Below are 24,790 nucleotides of genomic sequence, written 5' to 3' on the forward strand. Positions count from 1 at the left end.
GCTGTGTGCGCCCAACCTATACTAGTGCGCATTGTGGTACAGCTGGAACCCCCCCCCCCGCGCATACGCTATTTACGCTATGTATTAACTCTCATATCTCGCGAGCGAAATAAGAGTTACATTTCTAGAAATTCTACATACATATAGACACATGTCTTAGCTAATAATCTCTGTGAATAATGAGTTTATTGACGCACGATTAGTCATATATTAGCAAATATATGCGCGCTGTATCGCCCTCATAGTAGGCCTAATATTACGCACGGCTATAGACGCCAGGCAAGTGTATTTAACTCTCATATCTCCGCGAACGAATTGAGTTACACATCTAGAAATCTAGATACCTATAGACACGTCTTAGCTATAATTTTTGTAAATATTGAGTTTTATTGACGCACGATTAGTCAATATATTAGCAAATAGATGCACGCGGAAGTGAATTACAGCAATGATTAAATGTTCGAACCACCCAACTCCAAACTCGACTCTGCGCCCGCCGGCACCTCGCAACACGCGTGTTTGTTTACATATAGCTTTGTGACGTACGCGTGTTCGGGAGTTCTGCGATGATAACCTCGCAATTTCTCAGCATCTCATAAGGTGAATGGAACATTTTACCAATTTAGTGGTGTCAGTTAGTCACGGATATGTCACAGTAAGTACTAACCGTATATGTTTTACATACGTTCAGTTCACCTATTTTGCACACAGGCGGTCGATCATTGTAAAAATTGCTGTGAATATTTTATTTTATTGAGACGTTCCAACTCCCAAATGCCTTGCTTTCAACAGTCTTGTACGTCAATGCACGTGCGTCAAGAGCCACAAACTCCACACAATTTCATCTCTGTTAATGTTATTGTTGACGCCTGAACTGCGTGATTGATCAGGGAGGCGGGTGCATGTAAGAGCCTGAGGGAGACATTTTCTTTGGCGGTTCCGAAAAAACACAATTCACTTGACAATTTCATGGGCCTTTTCAATTGCGAAGCTCTGCATAATGGAGCCCCAACAAGCCCTTTGACTGACTAGTCAAGAATTCAAAGGTCTGTATATTGCTCTTATTTACCGTTCAGCGCGATAGTTCTTATTTAGAACAAAGTCTTCATTGTTAGCTTCTAAAAACTACAGACCATTCCGCCTGACACTGTGGAGACGTGCTATATATATATATATATTAGTGTAAGCGTACAACAGTCGCGCCGCGAGAGCAGTGGTATCCGGCAGCGTACGTTGGACGTAGGATTTGGACGGAATTTACAGGAAACTGTTGGCAATAATAGGTGAAAGAGAGTAGGCCTATAGGCTATAGAAACATTCGTATTTAGTTAGCATTATATTTTATTGAAACGCTTCAAGTGCCTGTGCTGACTAGTACCCAGTCTCCACTCGGTAAGTGCAGTGATGTTCAGCGTCCGCTGCCAGTACTAGCGAATAATAATTACATATCAATTTAAAGCATACCTCTTAAATTTAGTTTTCAATGTTGTAATGTAATGTGCTTATTACCTAACATTTAAGCCACAAACGAATAGCATTCTAAACAATAGTACCCAGTCCCAACTCGGTCATAGCACTCGACCACAATTATAATATACACTAATATATTGACTAATAGTGCCTCAATAAACTCAATATTCACAGAGATTAAAGGTAGCGTCAATAAACTCAATATTCACAGAGATTAAAGGTAAGACATGTGTCTATATATGTATCTAGATTTCTAGAAATGTAACTCAATTCGTTCTCCAGATATGAGAGTTAATACACTTTCCTGCCGCCTATAGCGTAACTTAGCGTATGCCAGAGCCGTCTTTATATATACGGCTCTGTCGTATGCGCGGGGGGGGGGGGGGGGGTTAACAGCTGTAGAGCGGTAGGGGGGTTCGGAGTCTGCTGGTTCGACAATTTAATCATCTGTAATTCATTTCTAAGGAATATCTGCATTGGGCACCCCCTCTAATATTTATAGTACTGCCATAAGCTACAAAAGTTCTGTGCCAAGTTTGATACTTTTGTCACTCCTGTAACGATTCGGCCCATATTTTGCACTAAGGGACCTGACTAATTATGGCATGCTATATAGCAAGTATGTGCATTACAATTTACATGTTTGAAAATATTTTATATAGCATTATCTTTCCCCATTTATTTGGTTCTTAAGTTAACTAACCATTTTCAAGCTCTGCTATTGAGAGCTAAAAAATAAATTAGCAGGCTATTTTCATAATAACCCATATTTTCTTTATTTGCTTTGCATACTGATATCCCAACTAAGAACCTAAATGACTAATTCGTTTAATGGAAAATTCATTTAAAGAGCATAGAGATATATGATCTCATTTTTCACCTGCATTTAGTTTATAGTTTGTAATACTGTAAAGTCACTTATTTTCGTGGGTTCCAATTTTCGTGGTTTCAATAAAAAATACATGTTAGTGGGTTCTTAAATTCGTGGCCTCCACTCCGGAACCGGCAATTGACATATGTACATAATATTTCGTTGGGTACATAAATTCGTGAATTGATGGACCCACGAAATCCACGAAAATTAGAACCCCACGAAAAAAAAGGATTTTACAGTAACATTTATTATTGTGTGTTTATGGACCAGGAGGCAATACAATCTACGATGTCTCTCTTTGCAGGAGGCTGTGAAGGTGGTGCAGCCACTCCTCCTTGGTGGTCTGGTGCGCTACTTTGCAGTGGGCGGTAGTGTGCCAAAAAGCGAAGCATACCTTTATGCGATGGGCATCAGTCTGTGCGCTCTGTGGCTCAGCATCGCTCGACACCCATACATGTATGCACTGCAGCACCTAGGCATGCAGCTGCGTATTGCGTGCTGTGCAGTCCTCTACAAGAAGGTAAGTGGAGCTTGAGTGTGAATAAGACAGGGTTTCTTCTGATGGAGGTTTAGACAAAGGAGATAATGGCCAGTTTGGGAAAAAACGCGCATGGCAATAAAAAAGCGACCCCACGTCACATGACTCAATAAACGCACATGGCAATCTAAATATGCCAGAAGCACGTGGTGATCTATTTATTTTTGGGTTGACACTATTTTGACAACGGCAGGTAAATACAGGAACATTTTCACAATGGCGATGTTAAATTTGATAACGGCGGTACGCCACTGTGCCTCTTATGTTACGTATAAGAAACCCTGTAAGAGTGTTCTCACGAGGAGAGTGTCACATACTCCATAGTCACCCTAATGGATATCGAAAGCAATTAACTGATGCTTTGGTTTGAATGATACAGCAGTTGGTTTAGCTTTACTGTTTAGGAATTATGATATTGCCAAATCAGTATGTGACGTCATGTAGCTACAGTTCGTTAACGTGCAAGTAGATTAACTCCACTCACTCTGGCCAGAATGTATTGTGTTCAATGTACCAATAAGTCAAAGTAATGATTTCAACAATCTTCTCGACCTGTCTCGTAGTTTTCCGACCATTACAATACCTAATGATATTGCTTGGCCCTGGTTAACAACCAGTGACTAGTAAGGCTAAAATGTCGTAGAACGCTCATACATCATTATGTTTACCTGTACTTACCCACCTGTTATGTTTATACACTTGTACGACAACAGAACGTCTGCTAGTTCAAGCTCGCTTGCCATGTTATAAACCCCTGTGACTCTGGTGTATTCAGTGTCTGATTTACCCGGCACGTAACATTTTTACGTTTCAGTCATTACGGATATGCAACAGTGTCCTGTCCTACACGCCACCAGCGGAAATTCTCGGGCTCTTAACTAGTGAAATCAACAAGTTTGACCAGGTAATTTCTGTCAGTACATTTAGCTTTACTCAGATGTTGATACGAAAACTCCAGCTATTTAGTTTTACAGCTCTAGTCTGTCTGCTCTCTTATGAGTTTATCTGCTCATTTGAGACTATCTCTACTAAATGTTGAAAACTGTTTTGCCTTGTGTTTATCAGGCAAATATGTGTTGTGCTCAATGTGCTGTCATCGAGTGTATGTAATTAATGTAATTAAACTGGTATGAAAATTCACTGTGGGCTAGCAAATTTCTATTTGCCACGTGCATGAACCTGGGAAGAGCATATTGGGTGGGGGGGGGGCTTGGGGCTAAGAATGCTTTGGGCGTATTTGCTCGTGGGGTAGCTATTTTGGTAATTATTATCAAGAGCTAATAATACGTAGAATCTATAGCAGGAAAATATGGAAATAGTGTCATTGTACATGCTATTTTCAATGCAAGTCTAGAATTAGTTCGTAGTATTGCATTAAAAGCAGCATTCTTTCTTCTCTAAAACAAGACCAACCGCTTGTTTATACAATACCCTAGGCTGAGATATTGGATAGTAATCTTAGCTCATCCAGGCGTTATCGGCGTGTAGAAATCGAGTGAAAATGTCTCTCGCACCTAAGCTTGCTTAGTACAGAACATTTACATTCTCGCAAAATAGGACTTAAATGTGTAGCCTTCTTAAATTTAAAAGCAAATGCCAATGAACTTGTCAACGAGTTGGTAATGAAATTTTTCATCCTTCATAAATAATACACTCCAGGTATGCATCAACTAAGAGATGTGGAAGGTTTCTTTGTACGTGGCTGAATTTGTCATTTGTTTACATAAATGGTGAAAATTGCGCCAATGCAAGGTCAGCTGGGGGACTGTATATCCAAGATTTCAAACTACCGTTTTTAGCTAATGATGCAAGCGGTATCTCTCATTCACTTGCACACGATATCGCAGGGTGCGAAATTAACGGGAGTCCGGAGTCAAATACTCCCTGATATACTGTCGGACTCCCTGATTTGACATATATGCAGGAGTCCGTGTGACTTCCTGAAAATTCTGCTATACTAACTACTTCGTTCCAGAGCACAGCCTCACGGAATTACCGTATTTGTTCAGCAAATATCCAAAGAAAATTTGGCAGACGTGCATCGCATGAATCTTCAAAATAAGCACGTGTTATTGTTGTTATGCTTTAGTTTTGAATTTCAGACTACGGACTCCCTCATTTTGCTGCGGCCCCGGTAGTTAATTTCTACCTCTGACATCGCTGACACTTTGAACACGTCAATTCTAAATCTTGTTAAAACTGGTGTTCGTTATCATGACGTGGCAGTAATGTCATCCCAGCCTCGCCTGAAAGCCCCAACTACAGTCCTTGTGTTTTGAAAAAGGCAGGCGAGTGAAAAATCACACACCTTGGCTTGCCGAGGTGTGTGATTTGCATCCGAGTGCCCGCAGGTCACGAGGCAAACTAGGGGGGTTCGGGGAAAAATTTGAAATCTAGACTTCATGAAATGCCATTTCCAGCATTTTGGGATAAAAATTAGCTCTGCATTTGTACTCTTAATTTGGACATTTTTTAGGTGATTTTTTTTTCATCTAACAAAATATCAGTTCTTGAACATATTGATGGATAACTTGAATCACACATTTAGCATGTTTAGTCAAAAAGTAACAACACTCAATTTTTCAAAGCAGACTATTAAAACTTTAAAAGTATTTGCAACATCATTCAGTCACTTGTTTGCATTTTTGTCAATTTGAGGTATTTCAGTTTAATTTCAAGAAAACATACATGTTTTGCAATAAAACTTCACTAAAAACCCTAATCAGGCTTTTTAATTTTCATTGTCAGCTGCATCTTCATCACCAGTCTCGATCTGCTGTAGCAATTGAATACAGTAACAGTCATATTCATCATGTATGGCTCGCGTATGATAGGCCGGACGGTTTTGGTTTTGGTTTTGGGTGGGTTCGGGTGCAAAGCAGTCAACGCAGGCAGTAGGCTTTGTGAGTTACGACGGTCGTGTGGTGTGTATGCGGTTCAGTGTGTAACGAAAGAATACCAGAGTCAACGATACGTCAAGCTCTCGTCGGTGATAAATAAATGAGCGGATGAATTGATGTTAAAGACTGCTGTTGGTATTTAAGCGTTACAACTGTCGTTATAAACATGTGAACCGACTTCCGGCAATGTCCGTGATGTTTACAACCGTTTGCGTTTATCTTCGAGTTTATAAGTTGAATTAATGAAAAACAAAACGCGAAGAGAGGTGTGCGTTTTGATAATGCTAGGTGGCAATAGGTGCGCGTTTTTTCGCACTTCTGATCAATCGAGGCGCGCGATGGCGCGCGAGCGCGATCGCGCACCTTAAAACACAAGGACTGCAACTATGCAAAAAACAGCAACTGAATATTCACTCTTTCATCTAGGAGGTGTCTGTGTAGCTAAATTGATTAATTTCCTGCATACCCTTAGTCAGGGAAAATGGGAAAAGAAAACATGTTAATTAATAATATTATTTTTAGCTCAGCTGACGAAGTCAGATGCAGCTTGTAGAATCGCATGATTGTCTGTTCGTGCGTGCGTGCGTGCGTGCGTGCGTGCGTGCATCCGTCCGTCCGTCAACAATTGGGCACAAATCTTAACCGCTCGACGTACGGTCTTGATATTTGGGACGTCGGGGGGGGGGGGGAATCGCGAAAAGGACTCGGGATGTCGAATTTGGTGGTCAAAGGTCAAGATGTGTCAATGGAGGGGGAATATTTCCCCTTAACTTAAGGTATAAGGAGGAAATCGAATTGCGCGCACAATCTCAACAGTGCTCGACCTACGCCTATTTCTGATGTATAGTGTGATGGGCAGGGTTAAACCATCACCTAGCGGCGAAATTGAGGTCACAGGTCAAAGGGCAGTGGGTGAAAGGTCAGATATCACGACATTTTTTTAAGACATGTCAACAGACCGAGTGCCAAAACTTTTTTGTATTAGCGCTGACCTTACTCATTTTTATCCACTTATTAAAAAGGACCGTAAATCTACTTTCCGCTGACGTGTGAAGGAGAAGTGTCTGAAAACCTTTGACCCTCAGAAGAGGGGTTAAACAGATTTTTGACTGTTCACGAAAGGACTGAACTTGCTTTGCTTATAGAGCCCCCAGCCACACCTACGCTCGAGTGCTCGGATGCATATCATGATAACATATTAATATAGCGAAGCACAATTAAGTTAGCAAGCGTATCTTTAATTACATGTACTTACCAGTAGGTTAGCAAAGGCCAATCATAAGATTTAGATCTGTATTAGTGTATCCAGTAGATATATGCTCTGGCGGCGCAACGCGGTGGCAGGCAGGGCGCACATTGATTTGGTTTGGCCAGTGGTTTATCAGAAGATACCTGGCTAGCAGTGACAACGTCAGTTGAGCGCTGTCGCTCTGCGGCACCTTATATTGAAATCTTTTATGATTGCATATTACTAGCGGATACCCGGCGTTGCCCCGCCCCCAGACAGGAAATCAGTGGCGTTACTCAGCTGGTGACTGCTTAAATTAAAATTAAATTAATCAATTAAAAATGAATTAAAAATTAAAAATATTACATACTAAAGAGGTAGGTAAAGGGAAAAAAGGAAAAAAGGGGAAAATAATTTCCGCAGCTGGTACTAGAACTTGGAATCTTGGTGTAGCAGTCGGATGTTCTAGTCATGAGGCCACTGCGCCATATACGTTTGTACACCATGGATTCAGACGTAATGTTGTGTGTATGTACGTGATCGCCATCTATTGATGAATAGAATTTTTTATGAATGTTTAACTTTTTAATTTTTTTTAATTTTTGTTTTAGCCAGAACCACCTCCCTCCTAGACTGGATTCTGAAAATATCTTTGGTTTTCCTCTAGGCTGCGGAGTTCTCTAGTTATGCGCGAACACACACATTCGGCTGAACAACTTTATATATATAGATTATGAATTCACATATACTCACATACATCATACATTCACATATTTTGTATGTACACCGTATATATATACAAGTACATACACACATAACTACACTGGATACTGAGTGGGTGGATGGATGAATAGATGGATAGATAAATAATGGTGGGGAGGGAGAAGGGAGGGACATTTCTATTGCGATTTGCAACAGGTCCATGAGTGTAAGCAAATTGCTGCCATTCACCTTTGGTGAAGGGCCAATGAACATAATGGGTTACATGTGTGTATGTGCGTGCGTGCGTGCGTGCGTGCGTGCGTGCGTGCGTGTACGATTGACATTAGATAAATGAACAAATAATTTTCTTTTAATGATAGGTGAACTGTAACAGCTCGTATGATTTCAGGCCATCATTTTCTTCCACTATCTTTGGGTGGGCCCACTAGAGGCCTTGGCAATTGTGATACTGCTCTACTGGTACATTGGGCCTGCAAGTTTTGCTGGATGTGGCGTACTGGTTGTGTTACCTTTCATGCAGAATCTCATGGGCAAGTGTTTCACACAGCTTCGGTAAGTGCTGCTATATTCTATTGTGGTAAGGAAACTTTATATAAAAATAATTATGGCCCTAACATAAGTTCTGTAAATATTTCTTTTATTTGAAGAGCCTATACCATTTTATGGGCATGGGGTGTTTATTTTTGGCAATCATTATAAACTTGTGATCTTCTATCCAAATAACTAGTAAAGTTTTCGAACAGTTTTTATTTTGTACTTTTATTGGCATGTTATACTCATAAAATAACACCCTCCCACTTTTTGATCCAGGTTCCAGTTTGGCAACTGGTTGTTTTGTTTCAAATGTCCTCGGACAAAAAGTAGCACGCGACATGTTTGTTCCCATTTCTATAAGTGTCCTGTGGTTAGTGTTGGGCATCACTTTCTACCCAATATCTGCTGTTATCTTCGCGGGTGATCCAAATGTTCTGAAAGCTCACATACATTGGTATATGGAGAAATAAGCATGTACATAAATAGCACCTGGTGTTAGCCATCGAATAATACTGAAATGTAAAAATCAATGAAATTTTACATTAAACCCTAAGTGTATCCTTAAAAGGATGTGATTGTTAGCCTAAATTTCACTGATCTTGTGTGTGTCCTGTACACACACGCATTGTACAATGGCTCCTGAAGCAGACATTATTTTCTATAGCTTGGTTTTTGAGCAAGCTAGAGAAATTGTTGCTTACCGTATATGATCGCGTAATAACCGCGGGCGCCTATAAGCCGCACCTCAATTTGAATCGGGTAACCAAGTATTGCGCCTAGTATATTTCCCTTCACGGTATGGCGCACTTATAAACCGCAGAGCAAATACAGGGTTGAAATCTGAGGCCAAATTTGCGGTTATTATGCGAGTATATACGGTATTTACCAAGTGTGGGTGTAAATAGCTTTTAGTTTCGAGTAGTTATAAATATAAGACCAGAAAGGTCAGGTGATTATTAATATTATAGATTGCAGATTGTGCAGTTTATACATAGCCCGAGAGAGAGAGTTTTCAATATGGAAAGACTGTAAGGGTCATAGATCTGCTATAGTACATTAGTGCCTGGGAATAGTATCAAATGCATTTCAGAGCTTCTAGACCACTCCAGGTCTGGGACCCTGGGCAGGCCCAAGACGCCCAGAAAAACTGCCATCGCGAGCCCAAATCCATAAATTCTCCCCTCCACTGTTAGACACAAAATGGCAGTAGGAAACACATTGGTCTTGCTCTTGGTCTGCCTGGTCGTGCCTTGCCTCGGTTAGGACTTGTTCATGTATTCGACATGTGTCAATAATACATATAAATGTTGTGCCTCAGTTATCTAATGCTGCTTTCTTATGTGCACACATAACACATGTTCCATAATTGTTGTGCAGACAGAAGACTGCTGTGTACACTCAGGAAAGATTGATGATCATCGTTGAACTGATCCGTAACATCAGGGGTGTGAAGATGTATTGCTGGGAACGAATGTTCACACACCTGATCGGCAAAGCAAGAAGGTAACTTATAATAAGCATAATCAAACCCTATATAATTTACTTAGTGTGAAAACTATTGTAAATTCCATACCTTCTTCGTTAAGACAACCCTATAACACGTTGTTGTATGTGTGTATATTGTTGCAATGTTGCTGTGTTAGTATTCTTCAAAGTGTTCCCAATGTACTTTTAAATGTCAAAATAACCCAGTCAAACTTGAATATATTATAGATATATTTATATTCTTGAAGTACTAAAACATGTGCTGGAATCAACACGCAATAATGTTACTAGATGGGCTAGCATTAAAAAAAACTCGAACGTTTTGCGCTCCTATGAGAAATGTAGCAGTGGTATGACATGATTACTCGTGCGTGACGTCACATGAGTGTTGTCAGGCTGTCGCGGCCAAGTGATACCATATTTATGTACAGTGTACAGTGAACTTTCTTTAGTGTGGATAGCGAGTGCGATAATTCATAATCAAGATCTCAACATCGTTCATGAAAATATTTAGCTATATCAATTTGAAGTGCTTGCAAAAGGAGAAAATAATCAACAGATATGTGAGAGCATTGATATACTACACAGGACGAAGACAACAGCGGTAAAGATATATCAAAGAATATTGTCTATTGAACATGGAATGGTTAGTGGCAAAAGGCTATACAAATTACGTATGAGGGAAAATTACGTAACCGGAGTTGTTGTAAAATGGAGTATTATTGTATTTCGGATTACAATACCTATGATTTATTTCGGATAACACATCCGTGTGCGTGACCATTCTGCGTTCAATGCGTGATCATTATTGACATCTTTAGTGCTGCTGTATTCATCCTATGTAGTATCACTAAATATAAGATGGTATGGCTCTGGTAGGGGCTGCTGCCTTTGACATACTATCGGTTTAAATTCCAATTTCATAATTATATTATCGTTAATGTTTATTCGCAGAAAAGAGATGGCACACATGAAAATGACGTCCGTTTTGCGAGCTCTCAACATGGCGGCTTCGTTTATTTCTGCACGGCTTGTCATATACCTGAGCGTGCTCATATACGCACTGCTTGGAAACAAGATGGACGCTGAGCGTGTCTTTGTCGTCGTTGCCCTCTTCAACGTGCTCAGACTTGTGATGACCTTCTTCTTGCCCTTCTCTGTGCAGCAGGTCAGAGACAGCAGGGACATCATTAAGAAACTGGAGGTACGGTCACCAGCAGTGCAGTCACTCATAGCCCCTACATGCCTAATTTCAAGTTCCATCGCATGGGCTTATTCAATTTTGATTCCAGCTAAACATATTACGGATCAAAGTCTATAAATAGGCGTACATGTGTCTTTCAGGGTCATTTTTGGGAGAATTGTTTGGGAGGAGGTTAGAATATGTTTGGAGTATTTACTCTAGCATTGTCTGTTTTGATTAGCGATATGCATCAGCGTTTGCCAATACTACCAGACCGCCGAACAGTGCTGGTAAATTATAGGCAGGTCCTATGAAATTCTCAGTTCAGCTGGAGTGTGTTTACTGCACTAGTATATCGCTCTTACAAGATACTACACCTATAGATTAGGCCAAGTAAATTTTTGCATTTCAAAAGTGGCATCTGTTCGAATATATTTTGGAGTAAATGAGGCCATGTCTGTTGTAATATCTATTAAATTAGCATCGGTAAATTCCGTGACATGGGGTCTGACATATTGTTACCCTTCTATGCATTGCACAGCACCATTCATTTTCTGCCAATAAAATTTGTTTCGACTCTCCATGCATAGTTACCTTGAGTATGACTATCAGGAGGACTGATTCAGATGGAGTCAATAGAATAAATCTGGACCGAATGTGATATAAAAGTAAAATCTATTCATTGGCGATCCCTGGTATGCAGGCATAGCCTTGCCTAGTGTGGTCTGCCTACCAGGCATTATTGATCCTGATGCTTTGCCTCAGTGGTCATTAGGCCAGGCTGCAGCATGGCACTTGCTGTTGTTTTCGCAATGTGAGTGCAAGATGTGTTCTCTGAAAGCAATTTTTTATGACTGTGTCATGGTGCATAGAATCTATGTTTGTGTGCTATCTATAGTTGCTATCTATGTTGCTACTGTTCTTATAATACTGAATGTTGAACTTGTGCAGAATTTTCTGCTGTTGGAGGAGCTGACGTCAAGACCACTGCAGACCAGCTCCCTACATCGCTGCCCGCATGACCGGTGCATCGCAATCAAAGATCTCACTGCTTCATGGGATAAGGTAAACTTAAGGAATACTTTACTCTAGAATTTGAGAGTATATTATGATAGTAGATTTATAAATAATAGCACATACCTATAAATATCTATAAACACGCATTCACGTTTGTCATAAAACAACATTAAATTTCGAAATCTTCATTTTTGGGCGCTGACATGACACCCGCGACCGTGCTTCCACCCTGAAAAAGTTGCGTATTTGACCATTTATTTTGCACGTTACAGACCGAGGGCTAATCACAAAAGTGCAATTATATTTATACCTAAATGCTATTTAACCGAACGATGTTCATTTTAAGACAAATTATCCATATTATAACTGAAACTATATGTCGTTTATAAGATATTGCAATCCTTCTGCTCTTAAATTAATAAATAAGAAACACCTTCAGTCTGTAGCCTGCAGCCGAATTCTTGCTTTGCGCAACTTTTCAGTGGGTGCGCTACCAGTGGCGCCACCGTCGTTGTAAGCAACGGTATAGCCGTCAGTTGTAAAACATTTAAAAAAAATATTTCTAATAAATATTGAACCATAAAACTTTTTATGAAGCGTAATATTAACCTAAATCATCTGAAAATACCCTAGAACCTAGAGTCAAGTATTCCTTTACTTGGTTATTGTGTAACACCTAAATCTTATTAAATAAACAGGGACAGCACGTGTTTTGCTACCCCTCTATTTTACACAGTTAAATGCCATTGATATTTTGATCAGATAAATAGGACAGGACCGCGTATAAACAGGATATATTCTGCAGAACAAACTTAGGTGAACGTTGTAGAATGATCCTAGTACCGTTTATCCATTTGTGCGCTCTTGTTAAAGACATGGACACACGGGCAGATACCGAAAATTATAAATGTACAAAAATAGAAGGAGGTGTCAATTTTTATTGAATAATTTATTTAATTATTTTAAAAAGAACTTCTATTTTTCTGTATTAATTTTGCTTTCTCTCATATATATATATATAGAAAGTAGCGAGTGTATATAAACGAGATACATAAAGATGCAGTTGCACAGAGCGTTAGTTCTGCTACGCTTTGGATTTATCAACATGGTAGTGGTGTCTAATGTGATGTCAATCTGAATTAACATGTTTGTAGTCTCACAAATGAATCTAGTGTAAACAACTCATATGAATGAGTATAGAAGATATGTTATCAAGAGCTGATATGTTGTCAGGCTTCTTAATACTTCTTAGCTTTCCTAATACGCTCTTGATGTTATGTATATGTGGTCTTCAGACAGTCATTTCATAGAAAAGTTAATCTTGTACAAACAGTATACTTACAGTACTTGTAGTAACTTTACATTGGCCATTCTATACAGAACTAGTTGATGTCGTAGGAACAAAATATACTTACTATACAATATGTGAACTTTGATACCTGCTTAAATTTTCATATATTTATTGGTATAATTATATTATTCGGTAAGATATAATGGAATTAATATTTTGTGTCATATTTTTTTATTATCAATAGATAATATACATTAGTCATTAAGCACTTATTTTTCTCCCAATTTTAGTCTTCCAAGAGTCCGACCTTAAACATGATCACATGTACTGTAGGATCTGATGAATTGATGGCAATTGTGGGACCACCGGGGGCAGGGAAGGTATGACATATGCAATGTATTGCCTACATGTAATATATACTGGTTAATCTAATCGTGTTGATGTTTTCAAACATGTTTAAATTAACATTGCTTAATGTTTCAAATATATTATTTTGATCAACTACTCCTTATACAAATTCTTAGCCATTCACTGCTTAGCTTGTTTTTTACCGTAATAGTGTTAATGTTGATATGATTTGTTCATGCCTTGTCGTGGAACTCTACAGATGTAAATATGGTACGTTTTTCCTTCCTATTGTGGCCACTGTATTGATAATATCATGTCAAAACTGTTTTTACCAGTTCAAGTCTGTTTGAGAAGTAACACTTTTTTATCATTCTTGAAGTAAAGTCAGTTATAACTCTATCAGTATTATTTCGAGAGACTGCTACATGCAAACATCTCTCTTGTCTAGACGTCACTGCTGATGGCAGTGGTTGGGGAATTAGAGGCATCTCGAGGCACTGTGGCAGTGCATGGCAGGTTGGCGTTCGTGTCGCAGCAGCCGTTCATCTTCCACGCGACGGTGAGGCAGAACATAACCATGGGGTCGGCCTTCGAGTCGGAGAAATACGAGAAGGTGGTGCGTGCATGCGCCCTGAAGCGCGACATCGACCTCCTTCCCCACGGTGATCTGACGGTGATTGGTCAGAGCTGCACAGAACTGCAGAAAGCGAAGATTAACTTGGCTAGGTGCGTTTTGGTGTCTATTGGTTTGTCACTAAGGGTCTGTCACCATAGAAGGTTTTGTCGCTGTTTGTTCTGAGACCAGATTATCTCACATGAGCGATAGAAATTACTATTTCAACTATTATATATTATACATTATACATATATATACTAATATATTAATTAGATGTAATGTAATTTCTATCACAAGTGTGTAATACACTGGCTTCACACAACAAAACAGTGGTCGAGTGTATGTAGGGTTGGTACCTGCATTAATATTATTGTGATATGGTTAACCTTATTCACTAATGATAGGTGTAACCATGAGAACAGTTTCACCAAATTCCTCGATTGGTTACGGCTGCAGAAATGTTAGCGTCACCCACAAGGTGTTGTAAAGTATTATGATTAAATTGTACATTCCCCGATCTCACCGAGGCAAACTATAGCATAACTAGAGCACTCGGAGAGCACAGACCTCCGCCAAGGCAGCTGAATTCTCTCGATGTGTAATTTTTAATCAATTAATTAATTAATTAATTGGATCCGGATTAGTGCGAGCGTGCAGGTGGGGGAGGACTGTGGTTGCCCCTTAGCCTGTGGTTGCGTGGTTGTAATTCTACAGCCAGCGCACCTAGCGGAAGTGAACTGAAACGTGCATGGTAACACACAAACCAACACTCAAAAACTCGCCGGTGAAAACATAACCCCCGCCATGCCCCTGGCGGAGGTAATAAAGTAGTTGATCAATGGTATCAGATATAGTGCTCTAGAGTAAGAGTAGTACACAAACTAGGTTTGTACTTCACGTCTTTGGTGGTCACTAACGTGCACTTTGGTGGTCACTAACGTGCACTACGCACTCCGTGCAGGAACGAACTCTACATAAGGTGAATCAAACACGACCTACGTGACCATTCATTTCTAATTGTGTTCTCGTCCCTTGCCCGGGTGTCTGCGCTTGAGCATATTAGCATTGCTACTGTAACAGCATTGTTTAACGCGGGAGTGCATGCTGCACCTAGTGCCACACCACCACGCTATCAGATTAACGGTCATTTGTCAGAGTTCACATTCCAAGTACAGCAGGTGTAAATTTCCTGATCACGGTCTTCCAAAGACGCGTCAATCAAATTTTCTCAATTCTGAAGTTGCCTTTATAATACCACACTCATGCGCATTATGTGATTCCTGTTTTGTTTTGCACGTTATGCAAATGCATACAAACATGATACTCTATGCAGGGCTGTGTACTACAATGCAGACGTGTATCTTTTGGATGAGCCGTTAGCACCATTTGATGCCGAGACTGCTAGATTCCTTTTCGAAAGGTAATTTTACCATGTGCGCAGTGTTGAAGGCTCCCCATCACAGGTGATGGAGGTATCGATTCAATGTTTATTGAAATAACATCTCCAGTGCATGCCCATAAGTTTTGGTAAAGGAAAACATTGAATAACGTTAACATTCTTAATTGCATTGCAATGGTACAGTATTCTAATGATGTGCATAGGAATGACCTGGTTAAATCCAAATAGGGTAAAAAAGGTGGTTACTATACTTTGGCAGGTGCATCAACGGCCTGCTCGGTGGCAAGTGCCGATTTATGGTGACCAGTGATATTCAGCTGCTAAAGTTCACCAGCCGTGTGATGATCCTAAAAGAAGGTGAGGTGATCGGTATCGGCTCACACAATCAGCTGCGCACGGCTGGCGTGAACTTCACGTCGGTACTCGAGGACGAGGATGAGGACTTAATCCTGCTGCCGGTGGCATTGCCTACTAGCAAGTATTCAAGCATTTGCAGCAGCCAGGCAGGCTCGATCCTGAGTCTGCGTACGTTTGCAGCCGTTGGGTCAACAGATGTTGAAACCCAGGTATGTTGTATGTTTAGTGTTTCCAGCAGAGAAGTTTGGTTCCCATCTCCATGCATGCATGCCCGCTGCACTATCACGCGGTAATCTCTCTCTCTCTCTCTCTCTCTCTCTCTCTCTCTCTCTCTCCTCTCTCTCTCTCTCCTCCTCTCTCTCTCTCTCTCTCTCTCTCTCTCTCTCTCTCTCTCTCTCTCTCTCTCTCTCTCTCTCTCTGTTCCTCCTTCCCTCCCTCCTTCCCTCCCTCTCTGTCTCTCGCTCTATATATAATATATATATATATATATATATATATATGCATTTTTTGTATGCAATTAGAAAATTCTTCATCATTGCGGCAACCCTTGTATAGTGGTCTTACATCAGTACATGGTAATTGTATAGACATGTTCATATTATTATGGATTAAGTTTGTAATAGAGCAGAAGCCAATATTATACTGGTAAAGCCTCCACTATACCTATCTGTGAGATGAGATTCACATAGAAGATCAGGACTGAATAGGAAATATTGGTGGTGAAGGCAGATTGAGTGGTTAAACTGTGCATTCTAACCTACAACCTCCTCTTTCTGAATCCAAAGAAAATCTGTGCTGATTATGTATCGAATTCCATATATGTAACCACATATAGTGGTATAATGTAATGGATCTATAATTCATAGCTCTGTCTCCTTACCTGGTAGGCTGGTACACATGTCCATGTATAATCAAACCCTTACTCTATTAGTGACATTAATAGAAAGATTATATTTTTCAAAGCCGGAGATGCTGCAGACATCTTTCCCAGTGATGGAGGAGGAGGAGGATGGTGAATACGAAGATGATGAGAGTGAAGGCTTCTCTACGTACCAGGGTTACTTCACAGCTGGAGGTGGCATTCTCGTCTTCATCCTCCTGCTGTTCTTCAATATCGTTGCTCAGGGAGCGGCCACCTTCAGCGATGTTTGGCTTGCATTCTGGTTTGTTATATTTCTGTAATATAGCTTATACCCCGTACAGACTGCAAAATTTGATATGGTATCAAACTGGCGCGTGCCAAATCCTAGCGTACAGACACAAAACTCTGAAGCGGGCTAAGTTGACACGTTCAAAGCAGCCTAACTTGGTTCACTCCAAGTTAACCTGCTTCGAAGCGGGCCTGGCCCTTCATTTGCGGGGCCAAATAGGTGCGGGCCAGCGCGTATTTGGAGCAGCATAGCATGTACACACTGTAAAAATTTGTCGCGTGCCTGGCGCGTACAAGTTTGATACAATATGAAATTTGCAGTCTGTACAGGGTATTAATTTGACGAGAAGTAAATAGTCTCGAAGAGATTGTTTACTTCTGATGTGACGTTTGCCTTTCTGTTCAGTACAATTAACAGTATTGTAGTTAGACCACTTATCTTTATATACTAACTGGATAGCTGTTACCCACTCCACGGTTAGTGAGAAAGTGAAGTCACTACGCCACTATCTGCTGTATTGCAACTACTCTAAAAAGCTCAACTATGTTGGCATGCACCCCGTAGTATTTAAAGTGGAAATGACGAAAAACGGCTCATTTTATCATTTTCGTTTGCCTGAAAACAAACAGTTAAACAAGAAAAAATATAGAGAGAGACAGAGTGAGAGAGAGAGAGAGAGAATGAGACCAGAACAGAGAGAATGAGACCGGAACAGAGCGAAAGTATCGCTGTCCTGAAATTCCAATATAACACGGAGGCGGCTCCTATATGGGATATATTGTCTTTAATGTGTTAAAGTAACTATTGCGAGAATTTTCCAGTGTTTTCCCTACTTTCATGATACCTACCGTTATTGCTTGAGTAACAGCAATTGTCTAGAGTAATGATAAAATGTCTTAGAACCTCGTATTCACCAAATCATGCAAGATTACAATTTTGCGTTCTGTTTCTGTTTACCGTTGCGATCTCTCGGACTTTCTCGCGGTAGCGCGAGACATCTATCACGGTGCAGTAATGCATACCGTCGCACCCTAGAAATCAGGTCAGAGTGTAAACACAGACGTTCATACTAGCGTAACAGCAGTGTAGTACTAATGCCACGTAAAGTCTGTTATTAGAGAAGCTTGTGGATTGCCAGTCAGATAGTAACACGGGAATGACAATGACAGAAAGTGCTCTGAATTATTGACATAAAAACTCACCACTTTTACCACACAGAATTGCACGCCTCTTTGTTTTAATTATGTACACTTGTTTTGAAAACGGCATTTGTGATTTTGAGAGTCGGGACACGATAAAATTTATTGCTTGTATGTTGTGGTCAAATCAATTTTTCTATTCTATAACTGCATAAAATCTTGGTGTTTTGAATGTTGGTATAATCAGTGATATTTCCACTGTCAGGTGAGACTATATTCAGCTATATTTAGTTTTTCTGAGCAAAAATCTCGCAATACTCACTTTAAGACATAGACTTGATTTGACAAAGTTAATCTCGAAAGTGAAGAATATGTTGATTAAATGAATTCACATTCCATCCATCAAATACAAAATCGTGTGTTTAATTTAAGTCTAGTAAGATCTCAACGACATGAGGCAGTTTTACGAAAAACCAATAAACTTTAGTTATAGAAGTAGTAACTACAAGTCTCAAATTTGGTAGGATATACATTTATATGCATGTTTCTGATATCATAACAGAAAGACATTGTTGTAGGAGATCTGAATGTGAGTGAATAGTTCTCACAAACCCAGGTTGACCTACCTAATTACTTGCTTGTTTTGAAGATGTAATTCTAAAGAGCTATTATTCTTTAACCTCACATGCCTAGCTAATCACTAATGAATGGTGAATCTTTAAAATTGGTTAAATAAGCCACCAGGTGAGAATTTATTTGCTGGTATGCACAGTATGCAGATCGAAAAAGCTCTTGGTGTCAAATGACTACTGTGAGGTACGCTTGATCGTGACAGTATAAGTGTCATTTGCAGCAGCTGTGTGTGAACTGTAATCCAGGCTAACGAGTTTCTCTCTGACATTTACGTAGGTGTGACAGCAATGAGGCTGAAGAGTTTGCTTTGAATGGCACTCGTCCCTTCGCGCAAGGATTTGGATTAAATGAGAACATCTACGTCTATTCTGGCATCGTCGGAACGCTCGCTGTGTTTGGCCTCCTCAGGGCGCTCCTGTTCTTCCATGTCAGTATGCTTGCAGCATGCAATCTACACTCAACAGTGTTTGGAAAGATCTTGAAAGCTCCACTGTGCTTTTTTATGCTCAACCCATTAAGTAAGTACGTAGTGTGTAGTGTATGCATTTTTGCGTGTACATTGCATCATGTTAGTTTATATGAGATGTAAGTCTATTTTTCTAGTATTCCTTGTTCAAATTAAGCCTCTTTTAGCAGGTTTTTATTTACCAGGGTAGGGACAGCAATCAGTTAATACACTGTTATTGTCATAAAGACAATGTAGTCCGTTTTGCAAAAAGCATGTGAGGCTGTACAACACTGCGCAGCTGTATGCTAGAAATGTGTAGCAGGTCCCTGTCCAGTCCTGCACTCGCGTTGCACCTCTTGAATTACCCCTTCACAACTTGGGGCTACGTCTTAGACTCTACTTTAAATGCTACCGATTTCCTGATTGCTCAAACAATGGCAGAACACACACTGCAAGAATCTGAGCAATGAACAGATTATATATAACAGCCTGTGTCATCCTGTACATGTATAAAGTATATTACATTTAAAATCAAAAATTTCTGATATGTGATTTGATACATTATACATGTGATTTCGTTCTCTCTCAAAGTAGTTACCTCTCTTTATACATAAATGGCTTCTTGTGAAACTGCCTCATGTACTCATCTACGCTTGCAGCGTTTATCGGCGGGAACTCCGTCGCTATGACAACATGTAAGTCTTTCATTAGCTTGAGGGATAGACGTGGCATATTCTGCGTCGACAGTTTGGCCATGGGTTGGCAGGTTGACATCTAAGAACTCCAGTCTATAATAATTAACTGTTATAGCATTGCTAGGCAGTTACTGAGCTTCTTGTTAATGCTAGTTCATGCAACATATCTCCTTTCAAGTTTCAGGGATATACTTAGAGAACCACATATGATCAATATAAAACTGATTGTACAAAAAAATTGATGGTAATAGTAATTTTACTACCGTGCATAATTTATACAATGTTCAAAGGTGTAATAATAATAATACATGGCACTACACAAAGCCAAGAATGTATGCATGCATACGGTACGGTATAAAGTGGGACACAAACATATGGTGTTTCTAAGTTGGGCTGAAGGGGTCGTTGTCGTATCAGGTATTACATATATGTACCCGAGGTACATATAGTATACACAAAGTGTACCAGACTTTTACTACAGAAGTGTACCCTAACCCTAACCCTAAACATACCTCATATAAAAATATAAACATAATACTAAACAACCTAAAACTACCTCGGGTACATATATGTAGTACCTGATACGACAATGACCCTTCATGCCTAAGTTGGTATGACTGTGAATGTACCAGTGCCACGGCTACACAGGAAACATACAGCAGCTTCACGTAAATTACTATATATATATTCACCTAGTAATTAATTCGCGTTTTCTTCCAGAAAGTTTTGCATTTCTGTTTTTGAGTTCTGCTTTTAAATCTGCCAGGCTCCAGTTGCGATAATTGGAGACGGCACTGCTACTAGTACTAGGCTGAGCAGACGCCATTTCTAAAACAACTACCTGAATTGCGTAGTGGCGTCATCTGGTGGATTAGTACCGTGGGTTCCCCATTGCATACCAATACCCGCATCGCCAAAAAAGAATTTTTTTATATGTCACTGTCACCTTGTCTATTTTCCAGGCTCTCTCATCAGCCGCTTTACACGTGATGGAGTTATATTGGATGATTTGCTACCTTTCACATTATATGACTTTTTTGAGGTAATTTAGTTAAGGTTGCTGTTTCATCACCACATTTGACAAGCTTTCACAGAATTTCACTGTTGGTTACCTTAAAAACCAGACTTGAATGTTGTTGACCCATTTTGCGCTTTTTAAACAATATTGTAAAAGATTATCCCAGCATCATAGTGTTTAAAGTGTTGGTTTTTCAATCAGACAAGTAGGGACAACAAATACTTCTCTGGTGCCACTTTTTTTTCTTGTCCATTGTAATTGGGTGGCTATTGATGCCAGCTATAAAATATCTGGGCCCATTGTCATAAACATCGTAAAGTTAATGTGAATGTTAATGCTAAGATAACACTTGAGACTAACGTTAATGTTAGAAGACTACTGTTGACAGAAATGCATCGCATCTACCTAAAAACCTACAGTAATAGAAACTTTGTACTGTATACGCCATATTTTTCGTGAATTCAGGCTTGATGGACAATTTCGCAGTTGGTGAATTATGAACTATTCGGTATTATTCGGTATGAATTATTCGCGTGTTGTTATTTTCGCAGTCGAGCACGTGTTCACGAAATTCGTGAAAATTAAACCACCACGAAATATACAGCGTATACAATACTTTGTTGTCACACGGTTGGAGATTTGATGAGAGTCGATCGCAAACCTTAAAGTCATATATTATATTTAATGTTTTTGTTAATTATTAAAAATATCTTCGAAAGAAACTATAGTTACTCAGGATAACCTAACTTGATACTCAAATAGCTCCAGAATACATCACAAAATTCATTTGATTTATTTTTCTAATAGGAGGTGATAGTGGCTCCCTAAACTCCAATTCCCCAACTAAGAGGGTTATACCTTGTCCTGTAATTACGTCATCAAACACTTGCTGTTACTAAATCTTAGTACGGTTTTGGTTTGAGTTGATTACTTGCTCATTTTCATTCATGATAGTATCAAGGCTAAACTGTAATTGGTACCAAACCTCATTGCATTTAAGATGAGATTTTGTGAGATTTGTTTATGTATTCTAATAATGCATAGCCATGTCAGTTTCAATACATATGAAGGTACTGTCAGAGATTGGTCTCTGACTGTTTTAGTCTAGTTAATTCATGATATAGAAGGACTACTATAGTGGAAATATCATGCAATCTAAAGTGTTTGTACAGTCATTTATTGATATAACTGGTTCCAAACGTTGTTGCTATAGTCGTTACACACGAATATATTTCTTTATTGCAGTGTTTCTTGCAAGTGCTGGGTTGCCTGGTTGTGGTAGCAGTGTTTCTGCCATGGACGTTGATAGCCATGGCTGCGTTAATCATTACATTTTTCCTGCTGAGAATATACTACCTGCAGACTGCCAAAGATATCAAATACCTCGAGACCATAAGTAAGCAATTGCATGTACCGGACACATGACCCTAGTTTCCTTGCAGATTTTCAATTAAAATAGGTTTAAATTATGCTATGTAAAAAATTCATTGTTCAGTATTCATTAGAAATACATTTAAAAGGGTTTCAAAAACTGACGGCTATGTCGTTTCATACAACGAAGATATCGCCACTACTAGTGCATCCACTGACAGACAAAAGCCTGGCGCACATTGCCGAACATTTTCCCGAACAAATGTTTTTGTCTGGCAATGTACGGGTGAACAATTGCTGAGCGCACATTGCCAAACATTTTGCAGCAAACAACCTCGTGGCGCCGCCACCAGTAGCTGTGTTGTAAAGAGTCACGTGATCGGCGTGAATGGCGTCATGTGATCACATATCGTGCTGCTATTGGTTACTACTTTACAAATGTTCCTAGAATTGTTCGACATTCAGCGCACATTGACGAACATTCGACGAAAAATGTTCGAGATATCAAACATTTTCGATCTTCAGAAACATTGTTCGGAACAAATGTTTGGCGACTTTTTTCACCGCACATTGCTGAACATTTCATGGAACATTGCTACGATAATGTTTTTGAGCAAAATGTTCGGCAATGTGCGCCGGGCTAAAGTTGCACAACGCAACTTCTCTGCTGCAAGCTACAGACCGAGGGTGTTTCTTATTTAATAATTTAAGAGGAGAAAGATTGCAATATCTTATAAATTTCAGTTATAATGTAGGCAAATTTGTCGTAAAATAGCAGTTAGGTATAAATATAATTGAAATTTTGTGATTAGCCCTCTGTCTGTAACATGCAAAATAAATTGGCAAAAGTGCAACTTCGTCAAGGTGGCAGCACAATCGTGGGGTGTCGTGTCAGCAGTCAAAAATAACAATTTCGAAAGTCGAAATTTCGAAACTCACTGTTGTTTTATGTCAAATTTGAGTGCGTGATTATAGAAATTTGTAGGAATAATGGGTGTAGTATCCCTTTGTTTTCAGGTCTTCAAGTTTTGTTGTCTTTAATATGCTGATAATTTGCCAAGATATCACGTTCTGTTGCTTGATTTTATTGGACAATAATGCTAGAGTAAATCTGTAATAAGCTCCATGATCTCTGTTGCTTGCTTAATGTGAGAAATAATTGTTTATTAGTTTGTAAGCTATGATTTAAATACTGATGTAACGTTGTATGTGTTTAGCTCGGAGGCCTGTGTATAACTACCTGAGCTCAAGTCTAATGGGCCTTCCTACTATCCATGTGTACAACAACCAAGACTACTTCACTCAGCTACTGTACTGCCACCAAGACCTACACAGCTCTGCCTGGTGGCTGTTCCTGGTGACTTCTAGATGGTTTGCGATACGCCTGGACATGGTTTGCACAATGCTTGTGACAATCGTTTCATTCTGCACTATATTCACCGCAGATAGTAAGTGTGGTTACCTTGAGTGTTTACTGTTGATGGATCTATGTAGTATCTGGTTGTATAGTCCATACTTCTTGTCTATTCCATACCATATGCTCGCTACAACATTGTTTGTGGCTAGCATGATTTGTGACAGTGAAATTTTTGCTCACTATTATTTAGTGTATTGCCAAAATTAAGTGTTACATTTTACAGTGTCATAAGTTAATATCGCAGATAAGGTCTATGTCTCCCTGGGTACTGCCGGAACGTACCCTGGGTACGGTCCGGTATACCGGAACGTACCCGGGTAACTATCTGATATGGTTAGGGTTAGGGAGTAGGCGTAGGCGACTCCCTAGACTCGTTAGTGGAGTAGGCGAGGTACGGTCCGGCATATTAGATAGTACCAGGGTACGTTCCTGCAGTACCCAGGGAGACATAGACACTACGGGCGTTAATATCATATTCGGTGTAATTGTTATGTTTAGTTGCTATGGTTACGATTTTATCTAAAAGGTTTTGCTCACTAATTGACTTGTTTGCCTGATGTAAGTGACAAGCAGCTCTAAACAGTCCTTGTTGAGATGGTGTTGTAGAGATAATGCTCAGCAAGGAAGTGCCCTTGGGTGCTGCACATGCCAGGTTTTTTAGAGCAAGTCAAGTGTTGCCTCGGGTGTTGTCAGAAATGTTGCACCAGGACAGGCTGTGGGGGAGGGGGTGGCACACCCATTCAGAGAGAGGGCAGTAAGGCAACGTACTTTTATTAACATTTTTTTCCATAAAAGACAGACGGATACATGCACAGCAATAAGAAAATTTATAGAAAGGTTACATATAAACTTGCTACGGCAGCTCTGGCAACATATATTCCTAGATATCGGCCCAATTTTGAAGCATGAGTAAGCAGTGCAACCTTGGTCTGCCTTGACGAACTTGGAAACAACT

The 24,790-nt window shown here is 39.7% G+C and overlaps 1 protein-coding gene across 1 annotated transcript in view; it reads left to right on the plus strand.

Moving 5' to 3' along the window:
• Positions 1 to 24,790, plus strand: part of LOC106810678 (multidrug resistance-associated protein 4-like) — a 44,168-nt gene that overhangs the window by 12,097 nt on the left and 7,281 nt on the right. The window contains exons 4-18 of the mRNA XM_014814108.1: positions 2,649 to 2,864; positions 3,697 to 3,786; positions 8,122 to 8,285; positions 9,645 to 9,770; positions 10,707 to 10,956; positions 11,887 to 12,000; positions 13,534 to 13,623; positions 14,040 to 14,317; positions 15,541 to 15,627; positions 15,866 to 16,172; positions 16,927 to 17,126; positions 19,163 to 19,404; positions 20,992 to 21,071; positions 22,293 to 22,443; positions 23,636 to 23,866. Coding sequence (XP_014669594.1) covers positions 2,649 to 2,864; positions 3,697 to 3,786; positions 8,122 to 8,285; positions 9,645 to 9,770; positions 10,707 to 10,956; positions 11,887 to 12,000; positions 13,534 to 13,623; positions 14,040 to 14,317; positions 15,541 to 15,627; positions 15,866 to 16,172; positions 16,927 to 17,126; positions 19,163 to 19,404; positions 20,992 to 21,071; positions 22,293 to 22,443; positions 23,636 to 23,866 — 2,626 coding nt within the window. The remainder of the gene's footprint in view (positions 1 to 2,648; positions 2,865 to 3,696; positions 3,787 to 8,121; positions 8,286 to 9,644; positions 9,771 to 10,706; positions 10,957 to 11,886; positions 12,001 to 13,533; positions 13,624 to 14,039; positions 14,318 to 15,540; positions 15,628 to 15,865; positions 16,173 to 16,926; positions 17,127 to 19,162; positions 19,405 to 20,991; positions 21,072 to 22,292; positions 22,444 to 23,635; positions 23,867 to 24,790) is intronic.

Source organism: Priapulus caudatus, unplaced genomic scaffold (assembly GCF_000485595.1).
Source record: "Priapulus caudatus unplaced genomic scaffold, Priapulus_caudatus-5.0.1 Scaffold462, whole genome shotgun sequence".
NCBI lineage: Eukaryota > Metazoa > Priapulida > Priapulimorpha > Priapulimorphida > Priapulidae > Priapulus > Priapulus caudatus.